This window comes from Camelus bactrianus, chromosome 22, assembly GCF_048773025.1.
Source record: "Camelus bactrianus isolate YW-2024 breed Bactrian camel chromosome 22, ASM4877302v1, whole genome shotgun sequence".
NCBI lineage: Eukaryota > Metazoa > Chordata > Mammalia > Artiodactyla > Camelidae > Camelus > Camelus bactrianus.
This window is the reverse complement of record NC_133560.1, coordinates 21,279,988-21,300,996: the sequence shown is the minus strand read 5'-3', so window position 1 is coordinate 21,300,996 and position 21,009 is coordinate 21,279,988. Positions and strand designations below refer to the sequence as shown.

At 48.7% G+C, this 21,009-nt stretch overlaps 2 protein-coding genes across 2 annotated transcripts; both read right to left on the bottom strand.

The window, feature by feature from the left end:
• Positions 1-1,221: 1,221 nt before the first annotated feature.
• Positions 1,222-8,732, bottom strand: TMEM221 (transmembrane protein 221). The gene is made up of 3 exons (XM_010972123.3): positions 8,402-8,732; positions 6,256-6,341; positions 1,222-3,741 (listed from the first exon to the last, which is right to left on the bottom strand). The coding sequence occupies exons 1-3, from the start codon at positions 8,719-8,721 to the stop codon at positions 3,272-3,274; spliced, it is 876 nt and encodes a 291-aa protein (XP_010970425.1). The 5' UTR covers positions 8,722-8,732; the 3' UTR covers positions 1,222-3,271.
• A 3,535-nt stretch (positions 8,733-12,267) lies between these two features.
• On the bottom strand, positions 12,268-15,642 carry NXNL1 (nucleoredoxin like 1). Its single transcript, XM_010972292.3, has 2 exons — positions 15,305-15,642; positions 12,268-12,616 (listed from the first exon to the last, which is right to left on the bottom strand). The coding sequence occupies exons 1-2, from the start codon at positions 15,628-15,630 to the stop codon at positions 12,286-12,288; spliced, it is 657 nt and encodes a 218-aa protein (XP_010970594.1). The 5' UTR covers positions 15,631-15,642; the 3' UTR covers positions 12,268-12,285.
• Positions 15,643-21,009: the final 5,367 nt, after the last annotated feature.

Genomic DNA, 21,009 nt, shown 5'->3' with positions numbered 1-21,009 from the left:
CATGCTGTAGTGTGTGTCAGGGCTTCATTCCTCTTTATGGCTGAGTAATATTCCATTTATGGCTGGATCACATTTTGTTCATCTATTGATGGATATCTGTGTTGTTTTCTGCCTTTTGGTGATGGTGACTAGTGCTGCTGTGAACATGTATGTCCAAAGATTTGTTTGAACACTTGTTTTCAATTCTTTTGGGCCTCTTACAATTTTGCATCCCCACCCTAGTCCTGGCCCTGGGGATGGGGCCTGGAGATCCAGTTCCTAATTCCCCAGACCAGTTCAGGAGAAGAGGCACTCCTCGCCCACAGCGTGCCAGGGTCCTTCTCCTCAGTTCTCTTGCCCACCCTCAGAGTTCCCAGGGCCTCTCCTATTCCAGAGAGTTCTCAGAAATGGGAGTCTCCAGTGTTTCCCAGGCACCTGCTCTGTCCTGGAGTCCTAAGTGACAGGGTTATGGGGTTCCATCCATCACCACTGCCATGTGCTCTCACAGGAATGTTCTTGCTTCTTGAGCCTCAGTTTCCCCATCTGTGAGTGGGGGTTGTCCTAAGGATTAACTAAGGCCAGAAATTGCCTGTCAGGTGCCTGCAGTACCAGTCATGTGATAAAGACGTGCCTTTCATTCTTTTTTATCCTCTTCGTTGATAATGCTCACCAAGAACCTATGCTTCCTGGACACCCCTATGACAGGTGCCACGTGGAGGGGGCGGTCTGTGCAGCCTCCTGGCCCAGGAAGGAAGTGGCCCAGGCCAGTGGGCATCCAGGTCTGTGTGTGTCTGGTCATCAGGATCCCTGCCCAAGGTCAGGCTTGGGGACCAGCCTCCCTGCTGGGTGCTGTCACTTCCCTGCCCGTTGGGACAGGTCCTGGGGAGCTTCAAGCCACTATGTGGCTGAGTCTCCTCTGCTCCTGAGTCCCCATGTGGCCCAGGAAGGGGCAGGCTGGGAGATATCTGGGGACATTGGTCCACTTGGGGTGGGGGTAGGGGCCAGGCCATCCCCACACCCAGTGAAACTGATATGCATGAAGATCTGTGGGACACAGGTCCCAGACTGCAGTCTCCCAAGGGGCACATTCTCTGCCTCCAACTCCTGCCTTTCCTACCCCAGCTCCTGTCACTCCATCCCTCATCCTGGGCCTGGACTTGGCTACACAGCACTTTTGGATATGGCTCACATGACATGGAGAGAGTGAGATGGAGTTTATTTTCAGGTTGTACAGGATGGGGGGGCAGGAGACCCCTGGGGCTCTGAGTTATCCACTCCAAGCCCCTTCAGTTCCATTGTTGCGGAAAAATGTGTTACAGATCGGTATTACAGCTCAGTGTTACAGCTCAGTTGTGACAGCAACCTGGATCCGGGCAAGAGACCAAGCAGCACTTGGAGAGTTGGAGAACTCAGGTTTATTACGCCAGCGGGCCCAGAGGAGTTAACACGCCAAGCTCTAGACCCCGTCTGTAGGTTTACACAGGCCTTTATAGGCTGCCAGTTTACACTTTGCAACATCATAAGCAAATAAAGTATAGCAGAAGTTGACCAACCAGGAACAAGCTTTGTAGGAATAGACCAAATAGTAGTGAGAGAAATAACCAATCAGGAGTGAAGGAAACAACCAATCAGAAGTGAGCTCAGGGAACCAATAGAATTTTAGGCGTAAGTAAGCTGTTTCAGAGGCAAAAAGTGAGATAGAGCCTCTGGGCCAGGGAACCGGATGGTGCCGGCACAAGAGTGGGGGCCCTGCTGTCCCCCCTGGTGCTGGTTTTTTTGTTTTTGTTTTTGTTTTTGTTTTTAACATTTTTTATTGATTTATAATCATTTTACAATGTTGTGTCAAATTCCAGTGCAGAGCACAATTTTTCAATTATACATGAACATATATATATTCATTGTCACATTTCTTTCTCTGTGAGATACCATAAGATCTTGTATATATTTCCCTGTGCTATGCAGTATATTCTTGTTTATCTGTTCTACAATTTTGAAATCCCGGTCTATTTCTTCCCACTCCCCACCCCCTTGGCAACCACAAGTCTGTATTCTATGTCTATGAATCTATTTCTGTTCTGTATTTATGCTTTGTTTGTTTGTTTTGTTGTTGTTGTTGTTTTGGGTTTTTTTAGATTCCACATATGAGCGATCTCATATGGTATTTTTCTTTCTCTTTCTGGCTTACTTCACTTAGAATGACATTCTCCAGGAGCATCCATGTTGCTGCAAATGGCATTATGTTGTCGGTTTTTATGGCTGAGTAGTATTCCATTGTATAAATATACCACAGTTTCTTTATCCAGTCACCTGTTGATGGACGTTTAAGCTGTTTCCATGTCTTCCCTGCTGGGTTTTTTATGGGGCTTCCTGCCTCACCATGAGTTCCAGAAACTGGCCTTCATCCCACCTTTTCCTGCCACTAGGCACCCCGAGACAGAAGCACAGGTTGACATGCATTGAGGACCTCCTGTTTACAGGTCCCTGGAATGGCTCACATGGAATCTCACGAGAGCCCTCGGAGGAGGAATGGCTTCTGTTCCCATTTTACAGACCAAGAAACCGAGACACAGAGCAGTGAAGCCTTCAGCCACAGGCCCACAGCCAGGAGTCTGGGTCCAGGCCTCCAGGTGTGTCTGTGGTCCTGGGCTGCTCTGAGCTCGGCATACACAGGTTTCAAACACTCACGGCTGGGAAGGATTCGCAGAGTCTGAGACCGGCACTTGGCTTGGGTGCTCTGGTCCTGGTCCTGGGTGCTATTGGCAGCATGGAGGTTACACGACTCAGGTTCGAATCCTGGACCTGATGCTCAGTACTGACCTTGGGACCCTTGGTGAGTCACTGCCCCTCTCTGGGCCTCGGTTTCCTCATCTGTAAAATGGATGGAGATATTTAGAGAACTGCTGCCTAAGCCTTCCCCTCCCCTCCTGCCTATAACAGAATTTTATTCATTCTGGACAGCTACATTTCCTAGTCTCCCTGTGGTCTCCATGGGCCATATGACTCTGTTCTGTCCAGTGAGCTATAGGCAGAGATGTTCCAAGGCCTCCCAGGAAGACTTTCAAAAGCTTCTGAGCCAGCCCTGGCCTCTACTTTTCCCTGAGTGAGGAGGTGAAGGCTGGAGCCCTGGAAGCCATTTTGTACCAAGAGGTAACCTTGAGGACTAAAGTCAGGGATGCTGTGAACTGAGAAAAAAATCAATATGTGCTGCTACTGGACCTATCTCTACTAAGAGTCCTTTTCCTGCTGCCTGACAGCAGGAAGGACACCAGGTCTCTATCCCTGACCCTTGGGCTCACACCAGGGTGGAGTCCTTCCCTGAGTTCCCTGGCCTGTGACTTAGGATGCTGCGCATCTCATGTGTGACCTCCTCCCAGTGCCCCTCACTGTCAGACAGTTTCTGGTGCATGCGGGATGCAGGCAGATTGCTCTCCTGGCCTCGCTCCATGGCTGCAGGTGCTGTGGCAGTGACCGTGGGCCTGAGGGAGGTCTCAGACTTTGGGTAGGATGAGTAGGGGGTCCAGTGATGGGTACCCTGCTGGGGCTGAGCCCCTGGGCTGGCCTTGGAGACTTCAGCAGGGCGGACGGGGTCATCTTCAGACTGTGGCAGGGACAGCTCACAGGGGCCACGGCGGGTGGCCCGGGTGGCCCGGAGCAGAGTGTAGGTCAGCGCCGCCACCAGGACCAGAGCACCCAAGCCAAGGATGGAGGCAGCGGCTGCACCTATCTCAATCTCGAAGAGCAGCAGGGTGTAGATGGACAGTGCTGGGGAAGAAAACAGCTCTCATTCAGTCAACAAATATTTGCCCCCGCCAAGCCCTGGGAGGGCTCCCCCAAATGGAGGGCAGTCAAAGAAAATCGTACATTATGACAGGCACACAGACTAACTCATATAATCCTCCCCCACCCCACAAACACATCATCATCATATCTATTTTGCCATAAAATGGTAAATTGTATGTTATGTGTACTTTGCCACAGTTAAAACAACCCAGATCTCAGGCTTTCTGAATCCCTGTGATTGACCTTGAATGAATCACAGTCCCTCTCTGGCCTCAGTTTGCTGATCTGAACAACAAGATGTTTGGTGACCTGACCTTGAGGACCTGTACTGGTTCTCTGTTGCCCTGTCCAATGTCCATTTAACACCATTCCTTTTTGGTGGGGACTATCCTGTCCATTGTAGGACATTTAGCAGCTTCTACCCACCAGATACCAGTAGCACCCTCCCCCTGCTCTGCCATGATGACAACCAAAATGTCTCTAGGTATCTCCCATTGGGAAGTGCTGCCCAGTCCATACCCCTACCACAGTCACTTGTCTAGAAGCACTAACCCCTCTCTGGCATCAGTGATGAGTACGGTACTAGGCTTGGCCAATCAGAGCATTGCTTCCCCTGGTTGTAGTGATTGGTGCACAGGTATCATATGACCCAGGGTCAGCCAATCAGAGTCAGCCGTGGGACTTTTGCTTGAGTTATGGGAACAGGACAATTTTCTTACTGCAGCAGTTAGGCAATTGATAGGAGAGAAATCTAGAGCTGATGGAGGACTTCTTGGCACTTTATGGACTGTTTTTATGCTTTCTCCAGCTCTGCAGTCTTGCTTTTGAAGATGCCACACTGCATCAAGTCTGACATATTAAAGTGAGGCCAAGGAATTTTTTTCTCTAAACATTTTTGAAAAGGTCTTTATAATTATTATTTTGGCTCTGGCTAGCAACAAATGGATGATTGGCTCGATGTGCTTGGGAATTCTTGCTGAGTGAGGTCACCTCACCTCAAAAAGCATCTAAATGGGAGCTAAACAAATTCTTGTTTTAACACTTAATGAGGTTGACATAGTTACCTTTTTCCCCCCCTTTGTGAGTTTTCTTGTATTTCAGAATGAGGATAAAAATATTCTCCAAGTCTCCAGCATTTTTGTCGGCCCATGAAAAGGCTTGAGGTCATAGGTATTATGCTGAAAGCAGTTACAGATACAGGCATCTTTTTCAGATAGGAAAGGTGAAGATATGAAGAGGTGAATTAAGAGGCATTTCTGATGACCTCATTTGAATGCCTGGATCCAGCCACATCTGAGGCCAATAACTCCTGATCTTTTCAGATACTTGAGTCACTCCATCCACTCTCCTTTCTAAAAAACCAGTACCTGGAGCATGTTATTAAGTCAAATGACAAAGGTTATGTGGAGTTCCCTGCCCTGTAACATACAAATTCTCCCAATGAAACCTCAGCTCATATCTCATAAGTAAATATTTTAAATATACCTTCTAAAGTTCTATTTCTCTATGGTGGTGCTAAGGAAAAAAACCAGTAATAGCAAATCGTTTGTTTTTCAGTTAGCTGAGTATTTGTTCTTCTAGTACAACAGGTTGTTTATAGGGCTGCCAAAGATGTCTGTATGGTGCATCGCTGAGTCTGCAGGTCCAGCAACACATTTTTCAAGATTAGAACGAAATATAAGGTGTTAGACGTTTCTTTAAAGAAACTTGATTGGGAGGGGAGGGTACAGCTCAGTGGCAGAGCACACGCTTAGCATGCACGAGGTCCTGGGTTCAATCCCCAGTACCTGCATTAAAAAAAATGAAATTATAAATAAATAAAACAAATAAACCTAATTACCTCCCTTTCCCCACCCAAAAAAGAAACTTGATGATTTGATTCCTTCACCAGCATGCATGGGTGAGAGAACACTGATGTAAGAAAAGTTAAGTCAGGGAAGGGAAGATGATGTGGTGTGTCTTTCTGGTACCCAGGTTATTCATTTTCACTCTGATTCAGGTTTTGGGGGTTAAAATTGCATTTCTGGCTTATAAAGCATTTTTTTCCTTAAGCCATTCTTGAGCTGGAGGTTCTGATATTTGTGACCAAAACAGTTTTTGCTAAGGCCAACCTGAGAAACACTCTCTGCAGAAACCACCAAGGATTTGGAAATTTTCATTCAAATCAAATGTAAAACACCAATGAGTTAGGTTCTGAAGACAACCACCATTTATGGGACCCCCCCTAGTGGGACCATATGCCATCCATGGGCTTTTATGGGGATTAATTCAGAATCCTCTCAGCAATCCTATAAGGAATGGGCAGTTATTAACCCCACTGTACTAGTGAGGACACGGAGGCACAGAGGGAATTTGCCCAAGGCATCAGAGTGAGAAAGTGTCAGAGCCAAGAGTGACACAGACAGGCTAGCTCAGGATCTGACCCCGGCTATGGGGCCATTATCCCTGACCACCCCAACCCAGGGCCCTACACCATGTTCTGTCCCCAGCACGCACCTGCTAAGTACACGGATACCCCACAACAGAAGAGGCCGAGGGCCACATGTCTGAGGAGGCGGCAGTCGTAGAGAAACCAGTCAGACCTGGGAGGGAGGGAGGCAGGAAAAAATTGGGCTCAGGAGGTCAAGCTGGTGGAAGAGGATTGGGGAGGAGAGGGAGGGAGAGTGGCCCAGCTTTGGGGAACTGTATATCTATGTGATGACCCAAACATCCTTTCACCCCCCCACCCCCAACTCATTCTTCCTTCCAGGTAAACATCCACCACCACTTACCATCCATCCACATCAATGATTCAACCATACAGCCATGCTTTATTAATCCATCTACCCATTTATTTAAACAGCCACTATCATCCATTCATCCATTTGTCATTCACCACTTATCCATCCATTGACCCATTCATTCCCACTCACCCATCCATCCATCACCAATCTTCCAGTCACCATCCATTGAGCCAGCCAACCATCCATCTGTCCATCCAGCCATCAGTCACCACCCATTCCATTCCCCTCCTCCATAACCCATCCATATACATCAATCCATTCAAACATCCAATCTGCACAAAGCAGCTATTATGTATGACACTTGCTAGACATCTGACCATAAGCTTATTTGAGGGTGAGGAAATTGTGGTTAACTCGTTATCAGTGATGATAGACATAGAAGTTCTCAAGAGCTGACACGGATTGAGGACTTAGTCTTGAGCCTAGCAGCGGGTATACTCTCTCTCCCTGCTCCAGTTCTGTGAGATCAGGAAACGGAGGCTCTGAAATCTTCCATCATCACTCACCTCCTACCAATACAATGGAAATGGCTTTCTCCCTGGTCTCCCTGCCAGCTCCCCTCCTAGCCCCTTTTCTGCACAGTGGCCAGAGTGGGTAATTCCAAACTTAAGTCAGATCATGTACTCCCTCGCTCACAACTCTTTGAGGTGGAGTAAAACACAAAGTCTTCACCACAGCACAAGAGGCCTTATATAGTTCAGTACCTTTCACTTCCCTGACCCCATCTCCCTGATCTCCCCCTCCACCCACACCAATCACCTCTATCTCCCTCTACCTCCCCAAGCTGATTCCTGCTCCAGGGCTTTTGCATATGCTGTTCCCTCTGCTTGGATCACACACAGTCCCACAGATCTTCTGCCTCCTTTCGTCCTTCAAGTCTCAGCTCAGGCCTCCCCTGATGGTCCCATCTCTCCCTCTGCCCTGTCCTCCTCCACCCCATCACCCCATTTTCCAGCATTCACCACCATTTGACATTATTGATCTGTTTTGTTTCTTTATTATCTGTGTCCCCATGAAGGTGGGTCCAGGTCCACCTGGTTCCTGCTGTGTCCCCAGCATTACAGTTCTGGGCTCAGCCCCCTGCAGGTGCCCAACACATATTTGTCAACTGACAGAACACATGCATTTCAGCACCCCTTGAACTATCAGATGGGTGATGCACAATTTGGATGGGATCCAATGGTGGAAGTTCCCATCCGCTCAAATCCGTGGAACCCTGGACCAGGATCCCTGCTCCCCTTCCTCAGCATCCTGGAGGGAAACACTCGCATATGGGACAGCCAAGTCCTTGGTTCAAGGAAAGTTCCTCACTTCAAATTCACGGCTCCCCCTTCCAGTGCCCATGTCCCTGCACTCAGGTGACTAACAAGGAACCCCCAAAACTCTCTACCAGATTCAAGTTCAAATCCAGCCCACCCCCTTCCAATCTTGGCAACCTAGAGAGAGCAGCCTCGCCTGTCCAAGACGCAGTTTAAAAGGGGGATAATAACAGCACCAGCAGCCCAGGGGGCTTCACTGAGCGAATCCACATGAAGTGGGAGGTTCCATAAATGACAAAGGCCATCAACACTGGGGCTAGCTGACCCCAGGACCTCTCTGAGCCTCAGTTTCCACATCTGTGAAAGGGGGTCACAGCTGTAGTTGTACCTGCTGTAAATTTTCAACAAATATAGGATGGAGGGAGAGATGGATGGAGAGAAGGAGAAAGAGGGGAAGGGAGGGAGGGAAGAAAGGAGGAAGGGAAAGTGAGTGGAGGAAGTGAGGGAGGAAACTCTCCCCCAATCGGAGGCCCAGAGAGGGGCAGCGGCTCGCCCGGGTTCGACCAGCCCCGATCCTGGCCAAGGGGCCCGTCCTCTTACCTGCTGGGACCAGGTCCCGGCGCCATCTCAGCACCCAGGTGGCCGCAGAGCGCAGCAAGCAACAGGCAGGTGAGACCCAGCACGAGCGCGAGAGCGGCGAGGACGGCGGCCAGCGGCAGCAGCGCCAAGACCGCGTTCTCCGGCAGCCCCGGACCGGGGGCCAGCTCCCGGCCTAGCAGGTCGGATCGCAGTCCCCGAAGGTCCGAGCGGCCTGCCTGCAGCTGGAACAGCAGCTGCGCGCCCAGCGCCGCCAGCACCGCCGCGGGGATGCACAACAGAATCATCGCGGCCAGCACCCGGCCCCCATACGACCTAGCCATGGAGGGGTCCTGCGGGCCTGAGGGATAGTCGAGGAGTCAAAGAGATTTTAGGGGGCAGGAGAGTTGGGAGACGTCTGAAGGCCCCCGGGGATCCCCAAGGGGGCGGGGCTGCAGGGGGTGTCTGAAAGTTGAGGGGACTCAGAGGACTCGAGGTGTTTGTTGGTCGTGGTGTGAACACCAAAACTCCGGGACAACTTGAGACAAAAATCTTCTCTCTCTGGTGACCCTGCGGGCGCCCCTTCCGGGCCTCCAGGTTCTGGAGGGGCGGGGCCGGCGAGAGGCGGGGCAAATTAGGGGCAGAAACGGCCCCGCGTGGGAGAAGGGCTGGGTGGCTGTATCCAGGGAGCCTCACAGGTCCCTAAACGCATTAAAGTGACCCTCTTTCCCCTCCCGCTGTCCTAAACGCCTATCTTATTTATTTATTTTTTTAAGAAAAGAAACTTGAGTGGGGAGGATATAGCTCAGTGGTAGAGTGCCTGCTTAGCATGCATGAGGTCCTGGGTTCAATTCTCAGTACCTCTATTAACAATAAGTACATAAATCTAATTACCTACCCCCTCCAAAAAAAAAAAAAGTTGAACGAATATTTAAATAATTCATTTTGGTACTTGGTCTCTGCCCACGGACCTGGCAACTGCCTGTGATATCCCCTCCTCTCACCTTCCTTCAAGGCTTTGCAGAAATGTCGCCTCCTCCGCGAGGCCCTCCTGGATCCCCTCCCCATTCCGCACACCTGTCCTTCGCTGTTAGGCTTTGTTGTTCCCACGGCACATTTTTGGGAGGGTTATTATTTATTTATTTTTAAGTTTTAAAAATTGAGGTGAAATTTACACAACATAAAAGTAACCATTTTAAAGTGAACAGTTCAGTGGCATTTAGTACATACGTAATGTTGTGAAACCATCACCTCTGTCTAGTTCTGGAATTTCCATAATCCCCAGGCAAGATCCCATTTCCATTAGCAGTCACTCCCCATTCTCTTCCCCCAGCCCCTAGCAACCGCTGATCAACTTTCTGTGCCTATGGATTTATCTCTTCTGGACATTTCACATATAGGAAAGCAGATAATATGTGGCTTTTGGTGCTTGGACTTTTTCACTCAGCATGATGTTTTCAAGGTTCATGCAAGTTATCAGTGCTTCATTCCTCTTTATGGCTGAACAGCATTCCGTTGTGTGCATGGACCAAATTTTGTTTATCCATTTGTCTGTTGATGGGCCTTTTGATTGTTTTCACCTTTGGGAGATTGTGACTAGTGCTGCTGTGCACGTGCACAGACAGTTTGCTTGAGTCGCTGTTTTCATTTCTTTTGGGTCTATACCTAGGAGTAGGATGGCTGAGTCATATGGTAACTCTGTATTTGACTTATTGAGGAACTGCGGGTTTTCCACAGCGGCTGCACAATTTTAAATTCTCATCAGTAGCATAGCGCACCAGGGCTTTAATTGCTTTAATTTCATCATTTCTTTGACAACCCTGTTATTTTCTGTTTTTAAAAAATTATTATAGCTGTCCTACAGGGTGTGAAGTGGTATTTCATTGCAGTTTTGATTTACATTTCCATCATAATCACTGATATTGATTGTCTTTTCATACACTTGTTGGCCATTTGTGTATCTTCTTTGGAGAGATGTCTGTTCACAATCTCGACTTATTTTCCAGTGGGTTATTTGTCTTCTTGCTTTCCTGAAGAATTTGTATCTCCACATGCAGTGTGTGTGGTTTCCTGCTGTCTGCGACCCCCTTCAGGGTCGGTGGGGGGTGTGGGGATGCTGCTCCAGGACCCCAAAACATCACCTGCTGTGTCCGCTTCCTGTATGAGACTGCACCCAGCACACAGGAGGCCCTCAATAAATGCTTGCTGCACACATGAGTGAATGACTCGCCTTGTACTTCTGCTCTGGAATTCTTGCAATATAGAAAATATCAAATCTGAAAATGATTCCAAAGACAACACATTCCTGCTAGATCTAAAATATAAGAGTCAATGAGGTTGACATGGCCTCCTGCAAGCAGAGTCCTGTTGTAATGCATTCAGGTCTGAAAGCATAGTCATTACCTAGGCTTTGCAGATAAGGAAACTAAAGCTCAGAAAGGGTCAGTGACTCCCTAGGTGACATAGCAAGCATAGGCAGCCCAGCTCCCACCCACTGCTTTATATTACTTCACAGAAATGTTATAGATCCCACTGGTTTTGAACTTCTGGGTCTCTTTTCCGACTTTGGAGTCATTTTATTTTCAGGTTTCAAAATTTTGGAGGTCTTCTGGGAAAAGTTTGTGGGCCCTGAGCCCTCATCCCAGTACCTGCTGGGCAAAATGACCCTGGGGAAGAGTATGGAGTGACCCTTCAGCCCCAGGTGGCTTCCTCCTTTGCTGTGTGGCTTTGGGCAAGTCCCTTAACTTCTCTGGGCTTCCCCATCTATAACAGGAATCAGTTCACTTACTCGTCTATTCACTAGGCATTGACCCAACACACCCAGGCTTTTTCATCATCACCAAAGTTAAAGTGAATTTTCTGTTTTACAGGTAAGAAAAAGTCTCAACTTGGAATTACCTCAATTTCCTCACTTGGAGATTGGGGATTAGGGGTAAACATGATATGAGGCACTTGTCCAATTCTTTCGCTTCTAGAGCCTCCCAAACCCCCGAGACTCGTCGCCCTCTTAGCACCCTTTGCGGGAGCTGGAGGAATGGATTGCATCTTATTTGCATGTTTGGCCCCTCCCCAAGGACACGCCTCTCCATCCTGCCGCCACGCGGCGCCAGAGCCAAAGCGAAGAGGTTCGTGAGCAGAGCCAGCTCCAGCTCTGGCTCCAAGGCTGGACTGCTAGGTAGGATATTGCCTTGCCATTTTCCAGAGGAAAGTTAGGAGACTTAGTAACGGGGTCGGGGGGCTGTCCTAGAGTCACACAGCCGGGAAATGGCTACAGACCGGAGTTTTTGATTTATGTATTCAGCTGTCTCTCCCGAGAATCCCTGGGGTTCACCAGGGACAGGGAGACTCTTAGCCCTCGCTGGAGGTCCGGAACCCAGCGCACATCGCACCAAATATTGAAATTCATCCCGTGTAAATCGGCTGAGAGTTCTCAGCACGATCATTCGCTTTTAGTTTGCATTTTCCCATTTTGGAACAATTAACCGCCCCACCTTCCCCAGTTTTAGGAATACTTCTAGATACCCTTGAAAAGCTCTCCCTGCTTCACCACCCTGACCCAGAAGGCTCAGATACGCCGCTGGAGAACCAGTACCGCCCTGGGCCCGCCGGATCCTGGGGTGGGGGGTCTCACAAAGAAACCTCGGCCACCGACCCCGCCCTAGGTCCAATCCTCCATCTGCGGGAGGATCAGAACAGACGCCCCCAGGTCCTGCCATGCTTCTCCCTACCCCGATCTTATTACAGCCCCTGCTCCAGCCCCATCCGGGGTTGGGGGGTGGGGCTCAGAGGACCCTCCCTACTCCCCACCTCTGAGCCTCAGAAGAGCCGGGGTCCGTCCCGGCCCCGCCCTCGCGCTTCTGCTGGGGTTTTCTTCGCGGAAACCCCAGTCTAGTCTACCCCTCCAGGGGTCAGAACAGCCCTTCTGCCCCACCCTCTGCCCCGCCCTCCTGCCCGGGGCCGCCCCGTCTCTCCCGGCCACGCGCGCCTAGCGCAGCCGGGTCCACGCGGTACTTGCGACGGCGCAGTGGCTCAGTGAGGCTCCGCGGAGCTGGATCGTCCAGGTCCTCTGGCTGCAGGAAGTTGCGGTCCAGCACCTCAGCCGCCTCCTGCCAGTTGGCGAAGCAGGCAGGGCCCAGGCGCCGGATCTCGTCCGCTGCGTCGAGCGTGAGCACATCCCCACCCGGCTTGAGCACGACGACCGCAGGCAGGCGCTCCACGAAGAACTGGCGACTGAGGTCCCTGCGGGACAGATAGGTCAGTCCAGTAGGACCCTCGTCCGTGACCTCAAGCGAAGGAGCACCACACCCTTCCTCTCAGTACTTACTGAGCGCCTTCTGTGTCCACTGTCCCGTGCCGGCCTCTGAAGACGCCCAGGAACCAGGACAGGCCCGGTCACACTAGCCTCCGCACTGTGCCTCCAATACCCAAGACATGCTTCCACCTCAGGGCCTTTGCACTGACCATGCCCTCTGCGTGGAGCACTCTCCCCAGACATCTGCGGATTAAGACCCTGTAAGCTGCAGATACCCAACCTCAAATCACAACGCCTCTCTCTCTGCTAATGCTTGGCTCTCAGCATCCAACACACTGCATAGTTTATTTCTCCTGTTTTTGCCACTTTCTCCCACAATGGAATGTAGCTTTGGGAGGGCACAGTCTTCATTCACTGGTGTCCCTGCTGCCTGAAACAGTGTCGAGCACAGAGTAGATGCTCAGGGAATATATGTGAGATGAATAAATAAATACTGATAAATTCCATGAAGAAATATTAAGCTGAGTAAAGGACTCATGGTCAGAGAGGGCCTCTTTAAGGAGGTAATCCTGGAGCTGAGATCTCCAGAATGAGGCAGGTGGGGGAGGGGATGGTGAACTGGGGAATTGTTTCTCAGGCAGAGGGGACAGCTGGTGCAAAGGCCCTAGGATGGGAGAGAGATTGGAGTACAGCCTTGATCACGGTAAGGAGTTTTTTATTTTGTTTCCTGTATGAGAGGAAGCCAGTGAGAAGCCCTCCACAGCCCCAGGGGTCCCCAGAGCAAATCTCCCATCTTGGCCAGAATCCCACAGTCATCATGGAATGAAGCAGCCTGCCAGACTGGGCCGATAGCCCACAGTTCTTAATTTCCACCCACTGGGATCTTGGGTGGTCCTTTTCCAGGCCTCCACTCAGACAACACATAGTACTTTCCCAGTCCCACAGGAGTAGGTTGCTGGACTTGGCAAACAGAAATGCAGGGGGAAAGGTATAGCTCCGTAGTAGAGCACCAGCTTAGCATACAAGGTCCTGGGTTCAGTCTCCAGTCCCTCCATTAAAAAATAAATAAGTAACCCTAATGAGCTCCTCCACAGAAAATTAAAAAAATACAGGACACATTGTATAAATTAACTTAAATTTCATATAAACATAATATTTTATAAGTATGTCCCTGAAATATGTGGGACATAACTAAGACTACAAATTATTCCTTGTTTACGTGAAATTTACATCTAACTGGGTATCCTGTTAAATATAAAGCTGGCAACCTTTGTTTGGGGAGTGGGTAGAGGGTGGGAACTTGCTCACTCTCTATTCAGGTACTTGCCTGGGTAAATGTTTTGTTGAAAGGACCGTACCTAAGACAAGGTCAGTGTTTGGCTCTGATGCCCTTGCAGCTGGCTTTTCTGCCCCAGGGAGGGACATATTGCCAGTTTGGGGGAAAAAAACCCAAAAACCTCCTGCTTCAGAGGTCACAGTGGGAGTTGAACAAGTGTCTGAACTTTGATAATGGATGGAAATGAAGGTGTCCAAGATCAGAAACTTGGCACTTGTGTAATGAAATTGATGAAATCAGTAACATGTCACAAAGTCTGCAACTGACTTTGACTTATAAATGGTTCCACTTGAACGCCCCACTAGTGGAGATACAGCAAATGGCAAAATGTGAACAAGGACCAAGGGTTTCCTTGTCTGCTTCTCCTAACTACTTGGTATCTTTGAAATTTTTCATAGTAAAAAGTTGGGATTTGGGGGGAGAGTGTAGCTCAGTTGTAGAGCACTTGCTTAGCATGCATGAGGTCCTGGGTTCAATCCCCAGTACCTCTATTAAAATAAATAAGTAAATAAACCTAATTACCACCCCCAAAACAAAACAAAAAACAGAAACAAAACAAAACAAAATTTAATTTTTTTTAAAGTTGGGGTTTAAAAAGAATTCAATTCTTAATGCAGAAAAGAGAGAAAGTTTGAAAATAGCCACAAACTCTCACACTGTTTATTGGGCAGCTCATTGGAAAGTTTAAACCCAACCACGTCTCTCTCAGCTCCAGGACTGTCCATGGCTCCCAGCTACTCTGAGGATGACATCCGCACTCATTAAGTGGCATTTAGGGGGCTGCCGCACATGATCCCTGCTGACTTTGCACTCCTAGAATTACTTACTGTTCCCTGAATTGGCTGTTCTTTCTCTGAAGCCCTCAGAGACTTTGTGCTGTGTCCTCTGACTGGAAACCCTTCCTTTCCCTTACCCTTCACTCTCCAATCCTCCATGTCCTTGGAGGGGGTCCCTCTTTAAAGCCACTTCCTGGAGGAAGCTTCCCCTGACCCCCAAATCTCAGCAAGGTCTCCTTGTTATATTTCCACATGACATCCTTCCTTTGTCCTCCAAAAGGAAGTCAAACTTGGGCAGTTTGTTATTATGTATTTATTTGAGAATTTGAGTCTTTGTTTCAGGTTTGTCTCCCCCACTAGGTTGTAAACTTCCAAGCTGGACAGGAATTGCGCACCTAAACCACCCCCCTGCCCCATACCCCTCTAGTTCTCAGTCCTGATTGGCACACAGAGGGTGCTCATCAACTTCAGATGGAACAGACACATCAATAAACAAATATTCACTTTCAGCAGAAACAGCCCCTCCTCCAGGAAGCCCTCCCTGACCCCTCCTCCTGCCTCACCTCCTCAGGGCATCCTCGAAGGGCAAGAAGAGCCACTTCTCGGGCATGTCCCTGAGGAACAGATCCTGCTCCTCCTCCGTCGGGTCTTGGGATACATACACCAGGGCCAGCTGGGCTGCTCGCAGCACGTAGAACTCATCTGTGAGCCGCACAAAGAAGTCCCGGAGGATGGGTGCAAAGGCTTGGCACTTCGGACATGACCCAGCACCAAAGAATAGGAGCACCAGTCGGTTCTCCAGCCTGCGGCTGAGCTCAGCCTCCATGTCCAGCTCATCCTGGTCGCTGTTGTTTCGGATCAGGACGCGGCCAGAGAACAGGGAAGCCATGGCAACCCTGGCTGTGTGCTGGGAACAGGGCAGAAGGACCTCCAGTGACCCTGAGCCTACCGGCTGGCTGCTGTCCCAGGATTAGGAATCTTTAGGAGACCAGTTTAGGACTTCACTAATCTGCCTAAACCTTGACCTGATTCTTTGCTGCCTTTGAGTGCAGGGCACCAGCTGCCCATGGGTCCTTCTCAGGAGACGGCTGCAAATGCATAAAAAAACAAACAAACCAGTTAGACTGACATACTGGTGTGAAAATATTTCATTAAATTGTTATGTAAAAAAATCTGTGCTGCTTCACGAATGCAGTCAGTAATCCTAAATCACAAGGACTCTACAAATTACTCTAATTACTGTGATTTCTAAGTCGAGATGAGCAGAAATGATATTTCAAGATATCTGCCTGCAGTGACTGGGATGTGCTGTGAAATTATCTTTGATTTACATAGGTGACAAAGTCACAGGGCCAATAACTTGCTTTGACAGGCCCTGAGAAAAACATGCTAAATTCCAATGGGAAGTTAATAAGAATAAACTTTTTTTCTCCACCCTCCTGAATTCTGTGTCTGCACAGCCCACCTTAAGATCCCATGGTGTGTAAGTGAAAATCATGGTCACAATATTTTGCAGCCCCCTCCCATCAAGAGCTGGAAACTGGTTCCCCTCTCCTTGAAGCCAGGCTGGCTCCTAACTTGCCTTGACTGATAGAATGTGCTGGAAGGTGTGAGTTCCTTATTCTGCAGCATAAGCCTTATGTTAGCCTTCCACTTTCACTCTTTTGGAATGCTGCCTCCATATGCGCCATGGAAGGAAACCGATCTAGCTCACAGGCTGGCAAACCTTTTATGTAAAGGGCCAGGGAGTAGGTATGTTCGAATTTGTGGGCCATACGGTCTCTGTTGCATCTTCCAATCCTCTCATTGTGCAAAAGCAGCTCTAGACAATATGTAAATAAATTTCTGTATCTGGGTTCTGATCAAACTTTATTTACAGACACTGAAATTTGAATTTCATAGGATTTTCAGGTGTCATGCAATATTAATCTTTTGACTTTTGTGCACCCATTCTTAGCCCCTAGTTAGCAGGATTGGCCTGTGACCCCTGCTCTAGCCTATTGGTTGACAGGCCACAGGGAAGACAGCTAGATGCCCAGCACCAACTGCCATACATGTGACCTTCCAGCCCAGCCACTGGCGGAATGTAGCAGAGGGACTGGACCAGGTGAGACTGAGAGAGGTGATGAGGCAGGCTTGCTGACCCTGGCTGGTTAACACAATAAGGGAAAGAAAGTGCCAGGCTGTTGAAAAACAGGATGCTGCTTTTATCCCACAGTTGGCTCCTTGGTTCTAAGGACATAGCCCTACAACAAGACATTTTATCTTCTACAACTGCTGCATCAACCCCAAGACCATATCTCAGTACCTCTTTTTTTGGTTCTCTTTCCCATCAAAGTTTCTGTTTTAGGGCTGCTATCCACGGGAGGAAAGAGCCCATAATAGATGGTGATTGGCATTGCCAGAATGAAGATAATGATGACAGAGCCTTTCAATAAAAGACCCCATGGCCTGATCAGAAGCTGGAGCTCTCTCGTCTGGCCACCTTAGTTGACAACTCCCTGCTCAAGCACTTTCTTTCCTTTTCCTCTTTGGAGCAATAAAAACAGCCTTTCTCTTTGTCTCTCTGCCTCTGCTGAGAATGTGCTGAGAATTCTTTCTCACCCCGCGAGCAAAGACCCACACATTTGGTGGGCTTTCCAGCTTGGGGGGTAGTCTCTCTATCCATTAACAAGACCAGCAGAGGGACCACCTCGGCAACCCCCAGGATCCTGAGAAATAGTTGATTGCTCTTGTATGAAGCCACTCAGTTTGGGTGATTTGTTATGCAGCAGTAGCTAACTGGAACACCGGGTCTTGAGGACTTTTCTGGACATAGGAAAATGTGATGGACTCTAAGAGAAACTCAGTATTGACTTTAAACAATAAAAAAGGAAACTGCAAAATCCTTTCTCAAGAGTTTAATTTACATTCTCAAGCACTGTGAACTGACCCATTCCTGATGTGTCCCCATTTCATTCTGTTTAGAAACAATTTCCTGGTCAAATTTTCCTTATACTGCCAGAACCCTGGGAAGTCCCAGCCTGTTGTGAATTCAAGAGGTTCCTGAGAGCAAAATGATCTCAACAATGGAGAACTCTTCTATGATGTTTACCAGTTGCAAAAATAAAGGGAAACCTCACCAAAATGGTGTTGAGAGGCCAGAAGGGGGAGCTCTCATGCAGGACCACTCAAGGTCAATTTCAGGAAGAATTGTCAATTACAGGCCCCAACAGAATCATCAACAGGAAAAAAGCATCAATTACAGGCACCAATAAGAAAAAATGTACATCACATCTTTTATAAGAAATTGACTAACCCAGGAACTCAGTCAGTGAGAAACTGTTATCACCCTGAATGCTCACTTTTCTCCAATGGATTTTCCTTCAAAATAATGCCTCCCAACTTCCTTCTTTTTCTCTACAAAATAATGTTCCTCTCCCCACAACTTTTTTTTTTTGTTGTTGTTGAACCTGCCTATGGTTTTTGCTGTAGCTTACTTGCCCTGAGTTGCAATTCTCTGCTATTCCCCAACAAACCCATTTTTGCTGGTAAAATAACTTATATTTTTAAGGTCAACAGAGGTGCCAGGTTTGTGTTCTCAAGTCCTGAACATGGCGGGACGTTTAGTAGCATCCCTGGCTTCAACTCACTAGAAGCCAGTAGTACCTCCTCTTTGTAACAATTAAAAATGTCTCCAGGTGTAATCAAGTGTCCATAGAGGGCAGAATCATCCCCCAGTTGAGAACCACTGTTCCAGCTGGTTACCCTGCTGTTATTGGGTTGACTGGTGGCCCTTAAAGAGATATATCAAAGTCCTAACCCCCCAGAACCAGTGACTGTAAGCATATGTGGAAAAAGGGTCTTCGCAGATGTAATTAAATTAAGGGTTTCAAGATGAGATCATCTTGGATTATCTAGGTAGGTCCTGACTCCAATGACATGTGTCCGTATAAGAGACAGAAGAGAGGACACAGACACAGGGTGAAGGCAATACGAACATGGAGGCAGAGATTGGAGCAGCGTGGCCACCAGTCAAGGACTGCCTGGAGACCCCAGAAGCCAGAAGAGGTAAGGAAGCATCCCTGGAACTTCCAGAGGGAAACTTTTATTTCTGACCTCTGGCTTCAGGAAGAACTGTGAAAGAATACACTTCTGTTATTTTAAGCTACCCACTTTCTGGTACTTTGTTATGCAACCCAGTAAACCAACACCCCTACTGTGGTGGGCACTCAAACATGGCTGGGAGAAATTGCTCACTCCCACATGGTGCTCATGTCCCCGGTGCTGTGATCTTCCCGTAATTTTATTTCAATGTATGCTTCATTTTTCTTGTTCTTCCAGAAATTTCTAATGGAAGTTCCAAGAACTCCCTTGGCTATGGCCTTCACAGCCCTGTGGTCATGTTACCCAGTCCAAACTCTCCGCTTGCTGCATGACAGGTCAATAAATTGGAAGACGAGGTATTGGGGCAAGGAATAATGACTTTATTCAGAAAGCCAACAGATGAAGAAGATGGGGGGCTAATGTCCTAGAGAACCATCTCCCCCAAATCAGAATTCAGGCTCCTTTTATACTAAAAATGGGAGGGGGTGTGGTTGGTTGTTGCAAACTTCTTGGTATCGGAATCCTTTGTTCTTGCAGCTGTCCCCATAGATCAGGTCATAATGTTCCTGTAAACCTCCAACAAGACAAGTGTTATTCTCTGTTCTGCAACTTTTTATCTCTGTATGAATGGAAAAGTGTTACACCTTCACAGGTCAGAGCCTTGAGAATGGGTTACCCTGTATATTTCAGGCTATAGGCCGCATTCTTTTACAAAAAGTGCAGACCCAGCATGACTAAGCACCAGAAACAGAGCACACGGTTGGAGCTAAAGGAACAGATCTAATATGGAGTCAGATTTGTTCCTCCCTATTACAGTCACCTGGGGAAGGGAGACACCTATCAGTCTGTGCCTGTTCATTCTCCAGATGAGAAGCCCCTTTGTGCACAGCGTCCTGGGAGGTGGATGATAGCCCCCAGAGAGCAACCAAGGAGCAGAGGGGAGAGGTGACCCCACCCTGTGAAAGAGGCTCAGATCCTGGTTTGACCTTAAAACCTGAGTTCTGTCCCTCTGTCCCCTTATCCCAGCCTCAGTTGCCCCTTCTGTGAAATGGGGATAGGACTATTTTTTTATCAGTCATCCAGAATCCCTGGTGACAGTTATGTTTTGGAATTGGACACTTTTCAGATCTTAGGAAGGTAACTGAGGGTGAAAGCTACCATGTATTGCAAGATGTCCCTGGGGGTGTGGGAAAGCCCTTATGTAAAGGGATAAAGGCTAAAAAGGGATGATTGAATCACTGAAAACAGCCTGGCTTGGTGCTGGAGAAGTGGTCTGTCCACTGGAGTTCTGGCACTATCCTAAGAAAAAGTTGGGTTTCCAGAGCCTTCTGGATTTGGGGACTACTGAAGACCCAGAAGAGTATCTCCAGGAGCAGTGGGGAGAGGTGGAAGAGACTGTAACGTGCACTATTTAGTCAGGGCTCAGTAAACTTGGTAAAATGGAGGGAGGAGAGGGAAGAAAGGTGGAGGGGGGAGAAGGGGAGGAGAAGAAGAAAGAGGAAGAGGAAGAACCCACAGGGGACAGGGGAGAGAGAAGGGGAAGGGAAGTGGTGGGGAGGAGGGAGGGGAGAGAGAGGGGGAAAGTGGAGGAGGAGTGGGTGGAGGAGGGGAGAGAAGTAGGGGAAAGGTGAGCAAAGGGGGAAGTGGAGGAAAGTGAGGAGGGGAGGGAGAAACTTGAAGGGGGATGAAGAATGGGGGAGAAGAAGGGAGGAAATGGGGGAAGTAGAAGGAATTAGGGCCAGAGGGAGAAGAGGGAAAAGTTTAAGGAAGATTGAAAGGGGAGGAGGAGGGGGAGGAAGGAGAGCAAGCTTTCAGCCGGCATCTATGAATGAATGAATCTCAACTCCAGCTAATGACAACTCCAGCCCTCAGTTTCTTTACCTGTAAAATGGGGGGGGGGATCACAACAGTGCTACCTGGCAGGATAAGAGTGCGGTGTTGTTACAGGGCATTGCTGACTCTGCTAACTCCTGGCTGAGAAAGTAGGGGACCAATGGCTGGCTCTGGGCCTGTCCTCTGGATCTGCCTCCTCGTCCCCATTTCACCCACCCTAGGCAGCCCGCAGCGACCAATGGGCAGCATCGAGGAAGGTGGGGGTGGGGGCAGTGAGCGCCTGCCCAGTCCTGTCCTCCAAATAGTGCTGGAAGCACGCCCTGGCCACCTCCCAAGGAGAGTGCTGAGA

What these genes read in the sequence shown, in the direction of transcription:
- NXNL1 (XM_010972292.3), bottom strand. Translation starts at nt 15,630, where the DNA reads ATGGCTTCCCTGTTCTCTGGCCGCGTCCTGATCCGAAACAACAGCGAC. An exon ending in TTCGAGGATGCCCTGAGGAG is followed by an intron (nt 12,617 to 15,304) that starts GTGAGGCAGGAG and finishes TCTGTCCCGCAG; the next exon opens with GGACCTCAGTCGCCAGTTCT.
- TMEM221 (XM_010972123.3), bottom strand. Translation starts at nt 8,721, where the DNA reads ATGGCTAGGTCGTATGGGGGCCGGGTGCTGGCCGCGATGATTCTGTTG. An exon ending in CCGGGACCTGGTCCCAGCAG is followed by an intron (nt 6,342 to 8,401) that starts GTAAGAGGACGG and finishes CCTCCCTCCCAG; the next exon opens with GTCTGACTGGTTTCTCTACG. An exon ending in GGTATCCGTGTACTTAGCAG is followed by an intron (nt 3,742 to 6,255) that starts GTGCGTGCTGGG and finishes TTTCTTCCCCAG; the next exon opens with CACTGTCCATCTACACCCTG.